Source organism: Aptenodytes forsteri, unplaced genomic scaffold (genome assembly GCF_000699145.1).
Source record: "Aptenodytes forsteri isolate BGI_AS27 unplaced genomic scaffold, ASM69914v1 Scaffold46, whole genome shotgun sequence".
Lineage (NCBI taxonomy): Eukaryota > Metazoa > Chordata > Aves > Sphenisciformes > Spheniscidae > Aptenodytes > Aptenodytes forsteri.
The window spans coordinates 4,885,433-4,898,138 of NW_008794774.1; the positions used below are offsets into that span (position 1 = coordinate 4,885,433).

The 12,706-nt window shown below is 40.6% G+C and overlaps 1 protein-coding gene across 1 annotated transcript in view; it reads right to left on the bottom strand.

The window, feature by feature from the left end:
• Positions 1-1,166: 1,166 nt before the first annotated feature.
• PSIP1 (PC4 and SFRS1 interacting protein 1) overlaps positions 1,167-12,706 on the bottom strand; it is a 39,803-nt gene continuing 28,263 nt past the window's right edge. The window contains exons 14-17 of the mRNA XM_009274284.2: positions 8,024-8,125; positions 7,116-7,329; positions 4,644-4,755; positions 1,167-1,934 (exon numbers count right to left, since the gene is read on the bottom strand). Coding sequence (XP_009272559.1) covers positions 1,871-1,934; positions 4,644-4,755; positions 7,116-7,329; positions 8,024-8,125 — 492 coding nt within the window. The 3' untranslated portion in view covers positions 1,167-1,870. The remainder of the gene's footprint in view (positions 1,935-4,643; positions 4,756-7,115; positions 7,330-8,023; positions 8,126-12,706) is intronic.

The following is a 12,706-nucleotide window of genomic DNA, read 5'->3' on the forward strand; positions in this document are numbered from 1 at the left end:
GCCTCTCGTCGCTAGTGAGGATTTTTTTCTTTTTACTTAAACCAAGTAAGAAGAGAAGGGGAGATTAGGGCTATGATCCTAAAACTATTATGTAGTTTACTATTCTAGTCTGTTAGGAAGAAGGAGGTGGAAAAAAAAAGGGCAGCAAAAAGGCAGCACTAGGGAAAAAAATTTCGATCTCTTCAGAATTAGGAGATGGAGAATAAGGAGTCACTGCATAGTAGTGCATGATCTCAGTGACAAAAAAAAAAAGCATTACCCACGATAAATCTGTCACTTTCAGATTCTGGAAAACAGGGAAGTTTGAAAGCAGTGCTGAAGTTACTAGACCTTCACCTGGTCGTGATGTATTGAGTGTTGAAGTTGCTTTTTCCTGTTACTGAATACCTAGCTGCTTAGCACTACTGTAAGAGCAGAACTGCAAACGAAAGTAAACGCTGTACCAAGTTGCTGAACTTGAAATGGGGAAAAAGCTGTATGCCTTGTTTTATACATGAGCAGAAATCCCTTTTCTCCATACTACCCTAGGTAAGAATGAAAGAACAGCAAAAAAACAAACAGGTGGGCTGACTGAGGAAGCCGTGGCAGCAATTTACAAGGGACATAAACAAGAAATGATTGGACTTTTCAGTATTTGATACCACGCTGTTTTGGCCGTACTGCAGTACTAAAAACTCTTCCTTGTTGAATGGTGTGAGCTAAAGCTTCAGAAGTACTGGCCTCCATACTGCAGGCTGTAATCATGTTTTTCTGTTGCTGCCCTGCAGGTGACACAATACAAGGTGATACGTACACCTGGAACACCGTCACCTTCCCTGATATTCCTCCCCCCCGCCCCCAACCAAGATTCTTAGGACTATTAAGCTCTAATTTATCACCTGGCTGGTGAGAAATCCAGTCGCATACAAGTTGTTCCTAGTTCTGATGTTAGGCAAAGGATGTGTTTCAAGAAAGAATTTTCAGAGTAGCTTGTACCCATTTCATTCCCTCTCATGCCTTCAGGAATTTTTCTTAAAATACTTTACCAGTGTTTCTGTCAAGTTATAAAACTCCAAGTTAATGCCGAGGCAGTAAAATCAAAATAGTACTAAAACCAGACACTTGTATAGACTAAAACATTCACAGGAACAACAAGTTAGTATTAAGAACCAGTCTCTTACCAGTTTATCAGTTTAAATTCTTTAATTTCGTAAATTGTTCAAGACAGTGTTTTCCAACCAGTGTGCATCAACAGGTTCAGTGGAAACACCAGGTTTCTTTCTAGTATACTTATTATACCAAAAGCATACCATAAAGTCACATTGCAGTAAATTGGCACAATGAGTTTTGCAAGAACAGAACTAAACTTGTTTAAAAAAGTGATTAAGTATACTCAATACATTAACATTTTAACAGCTATAAAAACGCTGCTTCCAACTCCTACAAAACACAGCGAAAAGACATCCCAACAAGAGTTGAAAAACTATGCACAAACAGAGGTCAGTATCATAGGAAGAGAGGAGGTTTTATACAAATGAAGCAATTAGGCAGTTAAAAGTATTTACACTTTCTCCTGCTATTAGCTAGACAAACATACAGTAGTCAGATAAAAATATACTACAACTCTAAGTCCTGTAACATGTAGGCATTTGTTTTCTAACTGGAATTCTCATCTTTCAAAATGTGTTACCTGTTAATACTGGACAAAACTATTGGCAAAAGTGTTTAAATACTTTTAAACCAAGATTAAAGGGCCTTTTATTCCACAAAATTTAACTTTAAAATACTATGCTTATAAAATTATTTAAAACTTTCAGCAGTCTATAGATTTCAAATGCAAAACTCAACAATCCTCTTTAATTTGTATTTTAAAAAAGAGACTCCAGTGGCGTCATTTGCTTTCAAAGGCAGAATCTTTTGCTGGCTTTTCAAGCTCTCTCTCTTCACTGCACGTCCTAGGAAAAAAATAAAGCAACATTAATGACCATATAAAAACGTGGAGAGCAAGACTTATTCCAGATGAACTTGTACAGTCTAGAGTAAGTGATGCTGATGTAGATGAAGTCTGGAGACCTGAGGCAGGTAGTGATGCCAGCTGTCCACCTTCTCTTTCAGGCCGACTGCCCCCAAATGTGAAGCTAAGCTGGTTGTGATTAACACCACGTTCATGTATGTGACCGGCTGTGAACGGCAGTCGTTCTGAAGTGGTTTGTGTTCCATTCAGGCAGTCCTCCCTAGTCTGCTGCCAAATATGTGCCAGCTCAGGTGGAAAAGCGCTCTGGCTTAGCATACCTTGCCAATTGTAACTTTTCTTGGTAGCCACAATTGATCCGCTGTGTGTCCCAAACACTAAGGTAACCTTTTTACCAAACGAGAACAGGAAGATGTTCTTAAGTGCCAGTCACTTCAGAATGTATTTTAATACACTTAATACATAAAAGCATTAAGTTACACAACTTCTGCCTTCCAAAATTTTTGAAGTACATCTTCAGAACGGTACGGACACATCTTGCCTCTCATCAAAGGGCGTAAAGTCCAGAACTGAACAGACAGCCCTGTGATTTGAGAAGTTTACAAATTATTTGCTTAGAGTCGGTAGTGGGAACTGTAGGGGTGTTTTGAACATTGGTGATTTGTTCATGTTTATTTTGCTTACTAATTTCTCACTTGCAAATAAAAATGTGTGAAAACTACTGAATGAAAGGAAGTTTGTATGATGGAGAGATGCCACTCTGTAGCTTGCTTGAATTGAGAACAGGTAAGCGGATGCATTTCTCAACATGCAAGGTACCTGCAAGAGGTGTTACAAAATCTGCTTTATAGCTGTTAGCAAACAATGAGTCTAAGTCCACAGAAACTGCTCCCAGGTAGCCACAGAAGGGTTTTTTGTAAAGTGCATGTTTCTTTGTTTCGGTAAGTCAAAGAGTGTGTTGGAGTGTAGAGTTCAAGGCCATAGCAAACGCGACACACACACACACCCTTAAAGAGATAAATGTTTATTAGCAGAACATGACACCCCCACTAGCTCATTCACGGATGATATACTTGCAAGTTTTACAGATAAAATCACAATTACTGAAGTTTTAGAAATATATATTGTCTTGCCTCAAAGTTGCTTTTTTGAGACGCTTTATATTCAACAGCCTTTTCCAGGCATGTTACATAACTATCTAAAGTATCTGCCTTAAGTTTCTTTTGACCAATGTCCACTGAGGTGTCTTGCATGCACCCAAATTTTCTTAATTCTTTTAACCACAAATATAAAGGGCAATCTGACTGAGATTGTCTCTGTCACTCAAAAATCCAAGAGTTGTCAGGTTCTGCAGGAACAAGGAAAGGAGCAGGCCATGAAAAAATTCTACCTTTGGAGAACCAGTTTAGTAGTCATTTATTTTTGAATACTTGGCCAAGTGTATTCTATTATTACTGAACTGCCTTGCTATTGATTTCAAGTAACTCGGGGGTTGCACTTTGTTAGTACCGTGATTTGGCCAAATCACCTATTTAAGCAGTGTGCTAGGCTGTGTAACCCGTGTTAGGAACCTGCGCTTGTGCCTTCATCATGTTCCGTAACATGCTGCTTGTTCAGACCAAATGAGTATTTGGCATCACTGGTTGAAAACTCCCAAATGTCACTTCTGAAAGCTGTGTAATCAGAATCCTGTAGTTCCAAGGCTACCTCTCAGCAAATACCAAATTCATTTTCATCTTAGGGGGTTTTTTGGTTTTGTTCTGTTTAAGTTTACCTTATTGTAAAGAACAGTCAATATTCTACTTATTTGTACAGTTTTAACTTGGCAGACAGCCAAAAGAATGCCAGGCAACTGCAGTTTCCCCTAGCCTGCATGAAGACAGTGATTGAAAGGATCTTCAAAAAGAATCCTGGAGCACAAGGTGCAGAAGTGCTCAGAGAAAACAAAGCAGTACTTCAACAAAAGAATCCAGCTCAAGGATAATTCTAGGCCTTTTCCTCATTGTTTACTAAATTCTATTAAGTATTTCTTATATTCTGCAAGAGATTCGCTGCTTGTCCTTGCTTACAAAACGGCATTTTTCAGTGAGGCTAAGGTTTAAATACTTACCTCCTGACAAATTCAAGCATTCTTACGGCTTCTTGTTTGGGAGAGGTAAATGCATCTGCCTCTATAAAGCGTTCTGAAATTTCACAGGTCTAAGTTCTAGCCTGCAGTTTACCTGCATTTGGGCAATTCTATAGCTACACTACAGAACACTAATTGAAGTAGCTTGGCTATTAATTAGAATGCATGATTTCACAAAGAACTTGGTAAGTCCCATTAGTTTCTGTAAGACTTGGTTCAGGCTTCCTTTGCTTCCAACTTACTAGCACTGAGTAGTCTAAAACATAGGAGAAAGCTTATACTTTGCCCTGTCTCACCACATGCCGATTTTCTCCTAACAGGACATCCCGTATCTTTTTTCTTTAAGTCTCCACCACAGCAGTGAGTGAAGTAACTTTTAAAATGTTCATTCAGAACTTTAACGGAAGATTTGCATGCTATTATCATTCTGTAAAGTTGAGAGGAAACTCTATAAAGAAAAGAGTACCTCAGCATGGTTAAGCAACTTCAATCAACTGCTGTTCTATTTACATCATTTTGCTAGAGCAGAACAGATCCTTAGCTCAGTTAAGGTTATTAACTCACTTTTTCTTACTGCCAACTTCATGCTTATCTTTCTTTTCCTCAGTGTTCTCTCCATTGTGTTGTGACTGGTTGGTGTCTTGAGCTTCAGACCCTCCATTCAGAACCTTTGAACCTTTAAAATGAAAGGGCAGGGAAAGAAAACAGCACTGCAGGCAGCAAAAACTGTGCTATAAAGCCCCAGATAATTTTTTTACCTTCATCAAACACTATAAATGTTTTCCCCTCACCTTGATACCCAGCAGCTGAAACAATATAAAAAGCAGTAACTGATATGGCTTCAACTTCTGAAAATTCCATGCAACGAGCCTCATCCCGTAATTTTAATAATGGGAAATGAACAGTGTATATATTTAATGAGATTTCAAGTTCTTCTTGTGCTTGCTAGGCTACAGATAATAGGACTAATGCTTATTTATATTCTGAGCAGTGAGAGAATATACTTCAGCGGTGAATTCTGTTTACCACTCTAACCTGGTCAGACAATTTTGGGGGATTTCTGATACTTTAACTGAAGATTAGTTCCATGGATTCTCGTTTACTCTCAACTCTAACAAATACATATATAATAAAAATTATGACAAACAGTATATATAAATAGAGTAAAAGCGTTTAGCTATAGCATGCAATTGTCAAGCAGGAAAACAAAGCATTATGTAAAAGCTGGTTTTAGTGAAGTCCAAGCAGGAATATTTAACCTCTAAAATTTCTGTGATGAATACATGTTTTGCTCTGGTATTACAAGCCAGTGAATTTTGAGTGAATTGTTGAGGAATGTCACTTCAAGTCAGAATTGACAGTCCATTTTATTTGAAGTTACAGGTTTACCAAAAAAACCCCTCTATTAAACTACTGTGCTAGAGCAAGAAAAAAATACGAAGACATTACTCATCAGAATACTTACAGGCTAAGAGATGCTAAAAAGCAGACAAGATCATTTTAAGATGACATTCTAGTCCAGGCTTGCTCAGAATCAGTTCTGAACTTGAATGCCATGGGAAGAATTTAATGAAACAATGAATGCTATAATCCCTTGTTACAGAGTAGATTGTACTTCAGCTGAAGTACAGCTTCAAACTAACTGCTGTAATTGTTGTGCTTTGTAAAGATAGTTAAGAGTTCAGCAGTTCCATTTTTAAAAGGGCAGAAGTACAAATGTAAGGAACCAGAGTTTCTCTATTTGTAGCAAATAAAGAAAAATCCACTTCCATGAAATATCCTCCCCTACTCTGATAAAACTTCTTACCATTCTCCATTTGACTAGGCAACAATATGGTATTTCAGTGTGTTCTGTTGAAGTCTCATGTTAGCCTTACCCGGAGTAGCTTCATTAGTCAGACTATTTTATGTGTAGGAAGTCTTTCAGTTTAGATTCTTCATTAAAATATTAGCTGTGCTGATCACTGGGTTGGGGAAAGATCTGTGTGGAACCTCTACTACATCATAGATACTTCTCTCACCATAAAATGGTTGGATTTTATCATCATCCTTGCTTTCTTAGCAGTTACAAATACAGTGGCATTTCAACTACGGTTACTCTGAATCCTTGGCATCCTCAATCACCTCAGTTACAGTAACTTGTTTATTCCAGATCCAGGTGGTGTAACTTCCAGTTTTCTGAAACAGTTTTGCTCCCAGGATTCAAGTTCAAAGTAAATAAAATTGATCTCCACAACCACTGGAGAGAAAGGATCTAAATAATTTTAATAGATGGATAGAACTCCTACATCTTCAAGGATTTAAACTTGTTTGCAACACAGCTTTCCAGTGTCTCTGTCTCATTTTGTTCCTCTATTTAAAAATGCAAGTATCTATTTTACTACATTTCTTTCACTTTTTTTTTTTTATAATAACTGACTTAAGTTATTATAGAGCATGCTTACTATGGAAAGCTTTCAAATCATGCTGTACTTGTACAAGCGCTCATGATTAATCTGGAGTAGTACTCCTAAGAGCATAAAGCCCTTTTCTCCCCTAAATTCTGATTATTTCTTTACTGTTAGACGGAACTACTAAAGTTGCATCACAGAAGTGGTTAAAAGCTGCTGCTACACATAGCATGCGTGATAGAGGAAGAGGCTAGTGAAGGAAATTAAGCAGTTAAAGCATAGGTGGAAGTCTAGGCACTAAAAGGCTACTTGAGGAATGGAAGGTAGTACGTTATTCTACCTCATGTTTAATGTTTTTTTATTCCATAAGGTAATAAAGTTAGAAAATTTACAGAGAAGTTAAGAAATGCTAAACTCAATTCTTACAAAAGCCCTTCCCTTCAGGCAATAAAGGTAAAATAGCCATGGAAAACATTATACCCTTGAACCTGAAACTTAGTTACAGCAGTATTGTCCTTGACTATTCCAGATATGTAAAGGTTTTAATAGATGGGTAGAATTCCTATATCAAGGATTTTTTGAAGCTGGCTCAGAAATTGATGGAGACTAGGTCTTTTAACAAGAAACTAAAACCACACTGACTTACCTGTTTGGTCCTTTTCCATTTTTTTGTTTGTTCCTTTCTTCCACTGTTCTTTGGTTTTGTTGGCTTCCTCATGCTGCTTCTGCTCAGCAAGTGATTTGTTTAGTACTTGGGAAAGAACAGAATCTCCTTCCCCAACCAGAAACATGGTCTTGAACTTGTTATATAGCATTGTAGATTTTTCCATGATAACTTGGCTAACTTTGAATTTCCGTATCTGAAATCAAAGTAATAAAACAATGAGCTCCACTTAGGTATTTAAATACCTATGTAATTTCATCACGTGCTAAATGAAATTCTTAATTTATCCTGAAATGAGATTACACACTTGTACACTCTCTGAAGCATCACAGAACAGCCCAGGTTGGAAGGGACCTCAAAAGATCATCTGGTCTAACCCTTCGCGGGAAAGGGAGCCTGGATGAGATTATCTAGCACACTGTCTAATCACATCTTGAAAACCTCCAGCGATGGGGCCTCCACCATGTCCCTGGGGAGGTTGTTCTGGTGAATGATTGTTCTCACTGTAAAAAAGTTTCCTTTCTGTATCAAGATGAAGCCTCTCCCAGTGCAACTTGTACCCACTGCCCCTTGTCTTCTTCACGTGGCTCCTTGTGAAGGGAGAGCCTCCGTCCTCTTTGTAGCCCTTTAAGTGCTGGAATACTGTGATGAGGTCCCCCCCGAGACTTCTCCAGGAAGAAATAGACCTAACTCCTTCAGTCTTCCCTTATAGGGCAGGTTCTCCAGCACTTTGGTCATCTTCATGGCCCTCCTTTGGACCCTCTCCAGTCTGTCCGCATCGTTCTTGAATTGTGGGGACCAGAACCGGACACAGTACTCCAGTAGTAAATAACGGAGATATCAATTTAAGAAAACACACAAATTACTTTGATTAACATTGCAGATCTCACCTTCTTTAGAGTCAGAATCATCTCTGTATGTTTCTGAGCTTGTTGCATTGTGACTTGAAGGGATGCAAGCTCATCAAGAGCCTCAATACACCTGTTCACATCCTGTATATAAACAAGAAATTAGTTTGAAGACTTAACTTACACGTTAATAATCCTTAATTAGCCATACTAAATTCATTTCCATGCTCAGTGATATCTTCCTATAATATCCTTAATTTGACTATGTACTTAATTTTAGAACAATTTATACAGTCAAACTTGCAAACAGAGATTACTATCAGTTGCCTTTCAGCTACTTCCATAACAAACGGCAGATACTATTTGAAAAACTTACAATTTTAAAAAATAATTTTATACTTTCAAAACACAAACTCAAGCTTTATGCTGCTTTCACAATTCTAGTACTTCCGTGCTGGAAGCTGTTCTCCATAGTCAGCCTTTTCCATACACAATTTTTCCCAAGTGACTTGCCACTGAGAAGGTAGCAAAGCATCTTAAGTGGACTGCAGTTAATATACAGAACTGTATCTTTGTAGATTTTTCAGTTAAAAGTTTGATGAATGACACACTATGCAGGACACCCAGAAGTAATGATGTGAGCTTCTGATCCATTTCTAAGAACTACTGTGCTAAAGTCTTCTTCCTGTCACACTTAGTTCTCAATTTCCTTATCTTCAGCTACTCTTGCTTATTTTAATTCCTATTTCAAACTAACAAGATTCATCTCCAGCACAGGTCATAATAATATTCTGCATCTTGTTTGAAGCTGTAGCTCCTGTTCTCAAGGGAAATTAGTATTAAAAAAAACCCAAACATATCAGGACTATGCTCAGCAGAATTCTTATCATCATCTTTACTTGATAAATACAATTATGATAAGCTAAGTGTCCTTGCTGTAGCTCTGCAACCAATGTTCTTCCCAGTACTGCAAGATATCTGCTCCATTACACCTCTGAATCAGAGGTTTGGGGGTTTTCAGTTTTTGTTTTCTACTTACTATTTTAGGGGAAGAATTTACTATCTGGCTCAGCAGAGGGTGATTTATTTAAGCCAGACCATTGAAGTTGTGAAGTAAAAGCTTTCTACATTTTATTTAAGGTGAACCATTTTTTTGAGACAAAGTATTGGCACAGACTTAAATAAAATAATTTAAGAATACGCCACACTGGAAATGAATGTTTCATATTTAACACTATAGTGGGTTAGCCCTGGCCAGCAGCCAGATGCCCAGCCAGCCACTCACCTCTCCCTCCTCAACAGTGCAGGGGGAGAAAATAGGATGAAAGCTCATGGGTCGAGATAAAGACAGGGAGATTGCTCACCAGTTACTGTCGTGGGCAGAACAGACTCTACTTAGGGAAAGTTAATTTATTACCAATTAAAATAGATTTGGATCGTGAAAAACAAAACCAACATTAAATCAACACTTTTCCTTCCCCCCTCTCCCATGCTCAACTTCACTCCAGACTCCCCTCCCCAGCCCACCCCCAAGCAGTGCCGTGGGGGCAGATGGTCAGTGCGTCACAGTTCCTCTCTGCAACTCCTTCCCTCCCACACTCTCCTCTGCTCCAGCTTGGGCTCTCCCTACAGGCTGCAGTCTTTCAAGTCTCCAGCATGGGCTCTCCACAGGCCACAGTGTGAACATCTGCTCCTTCGTGGTCTCTTCCACAGGCTGCAGGGGAACACCTGCTCCAGCAACATGGAGCACCTCCTCCCTTCTCTGACCTTGGTGTTCCCTCTGCTGTTTCTCACTCTTTCCTCTCCTCTTCCTCCTCTCTCTGCCCAGTGTGTTTTGCCCTTTCTTAACTAAGTTTCCCCAGAGGCACCACCATCTTGGCTGAGGGGCTCAGCCACACCCTGTAGTGGGTCCACTGCAGCTGGCTGGAACCGACTGTGTCCAGCACAGGGCAGGCCCCTGCCCCCACTACCAGAACCTTGCCTCCGACACCCAACACAACGAGTTGGAGCAGCTTGCTGCTTCTCATGCTACTGTACTTTTTCACTGACACTCGTATTTTCTCATTGTACAAATGGCACTCACAAAACGAATATACTAAACCAAAGGCTGAATCCCTTTCAGCACCACCCATGCAATGGCACTCTGAATAGACCACATAATCGATTAGGGAAAGTCCTCAAGCTGATGTCACTCACACCTCTCCTTGGCCAGTTAATAGTGGTAGCGAGAATTTTCTTGTCTTCAGCCGTACATAAAGGCAGAGATGGAATGAAGCCTTTTACTTGCTTTTTCAGTTGTGTAAATGGAAATGGACTTTTGAAGATTTGCATCCCCTCCAGGACTTCAAATAAGAAAGAGACTGGTAAAGTATTTCTGGTCTGGTCTCATGATTTGAGGTTTCAGTTAGAGAAAAAAACAAAACAAAAACAACAAAAGCATAAATAACCTTGAATTCAGAAAACCTGATAGTATTGTTCTGAAGCACCAAAGGCATAGAAATTAAAATACGCTTAAAAAAAGATACAGCTCTAGTCCTTCCCTATCTGTTTTCACTGCCCAACCTCAACAGTGGAATCCAAGGTGTAACAATTTAGATAAACACATGCGAGTGCTTGACAACCCTCACTGTAAAAAAGCTGCTTCTTATGTTTAAGCAGTATTTCCTGTATTGACATCAGTGTTCATTGCCTCTTGTCCTTTCACTGAGAAGAGTCTGGCTCTGTCATCTTTCCATTCAGGTATTTACAAACATGGAGAAGACCCTGCTCTCAGCCTTCTCTTCTCCAGGCTGAACACTGCCAGCTCTCTCAGCCTCTCCTTCTATGAGAGATGCTCCAAGCCCTTAATTCATCTTTGTGGCCCTTTACTGGGCTCCCTGCAGTACATCCATGTCTCTATTGTACTGGGAGCCCAAAATGGGATCCAGTGCCTTACCAGTGCCGAGTAGAGGGCAGTCATCACCTCCTTCCATGTTTTGGCAACTCTCTAATGCAGCCCAGGATGCTGTTGGCCACCTTTGCCACAAGAACACACTGGTGGCTCATGGTAAGCCTGGTGTCCACCAGCACCCCCAGGTCATTTTCTAACAAGCTGCTCTCCAGCCAGTCAGTCCCCAGCCTGTGCTGGTGTGTGGGGTTATTCCTCCCCAGGGGCAGAACTCGAACCTTCGTTGAACTTCATGAAATTCCTGTTGGCCCATTTCTCCAGCCTGTCCAAGTCCCCCTGGATGGCAGCACACCCATCAGCCTTTCCTTTCAGTTTTGTATCATCTGCGAACTTGCTACGGGTGCGGTCTGTCCCACCATCCCAGTCATTAATGAAGATGTTTTAACAGTATTAACTACTAGTGACTGGCCTTTAGCTGGACTCACTGGCACTGATCACAGTCTGGCTGAACTGCAGGGCACAAAAGTTTTCAGTCCACCTTGCTATCCAGACTTCATCAGTTTGTCTATGAGGCTGTTATGAGAGACAGCGTCAAAAGCCTTTTTCAACTTAATATAAACAACATCCACTGCTCTCCCTCATCCACTAAGCCAGTCACCTCACAGAAGGATGTCAGTTTCGTCAAGCATGATTTCCTCTTCATTAACCCATGCTGACAACTCCCAGAGACCTTACTGTCCTTCATATTATTGGAAACAATTCCAGGACAATTTGCTCCACCACCTTCCAAGGGATCCATGTGAGCCTGAGTGGCCTGCAGTTTCCCAGATCCTCCTTCTGGAAGATGAGGGTGACATTTGCTTTCTTCCAGTCCTCGGGAACCTCCCTCTAATCACCGTGACTTTTCAAAAATAAAATGCAGTAGATGCACAGTGCCATCATCCAGCTCCCTCAGCACTCTTTTGTTTATTCCGCATCAGGTCCCACTTTGTTTAAGTGTTCCCCAATTTGATCCTTGTCCACTGAGCATCAAGTCTTTCCTGTTTGGGACTTTCCATTGGTCTCAGGGACCTATGATTGCTTAAAGGAATTGTATGAGCAAACTGAGCTCAAGAAGGCATTGAGTACCTTGGCCTTCTCCTTGTCCTTTTTCACTAGATCCCCCACCCCATTCAGCAGAAGGCCCACATTTTCCCAGTCTTCCTGTTGCCGGTGAGGAACGTGAAGAAGCTTTGTTGTCCTTCATTTCTCCCCCCAGATTTAACTCCACGTGGGTTTTGGCTTTCCTAAGCACATCCCTCCATGCTTGGGCAGTGTCTGCATATTCCTCCCAGGTCACCTGTCCCTGCTCCCACTTCCTGTATGCTTCCTTTTTTTGTGTCCTGACTATAGTCATGGACATATTCATCCATGCAGCCCTCCTGCCACATTTGGTTATTTCCCTTGATCCATCCTTGTCAGGACGGATCAATCTTGAGAAGGAGGTAATCCCTAAAAGTGAGCCAGATCTCCTGGTCCCTTCTTCTCTCCAGCATGGTCTCTCAAGGGATTCTTCCAAGCAGATCCCTGCAGAGGCCAAAGTCTGCTCTCCTGAGCCCAGGGCTGATCCTTTTTGCCCTGCTCCCTCCTCCCATGATCCTGAACTCCACCATCTCAGTCACTGCAGCCAAGGTTGCCCGTGACCTTCATATACCTGACCAGATGTTCCCTGTTTATAAGAATCGGGTCCAACAGGGCATCTTCCCTTGTCAGCTCCTTGGTAACCTGTGTTAGGAAGTTACCACACTCCAGAAGCTTCCTGGATTGCTGTATAATCTCCATGTTGTCCCTTCAGCAGA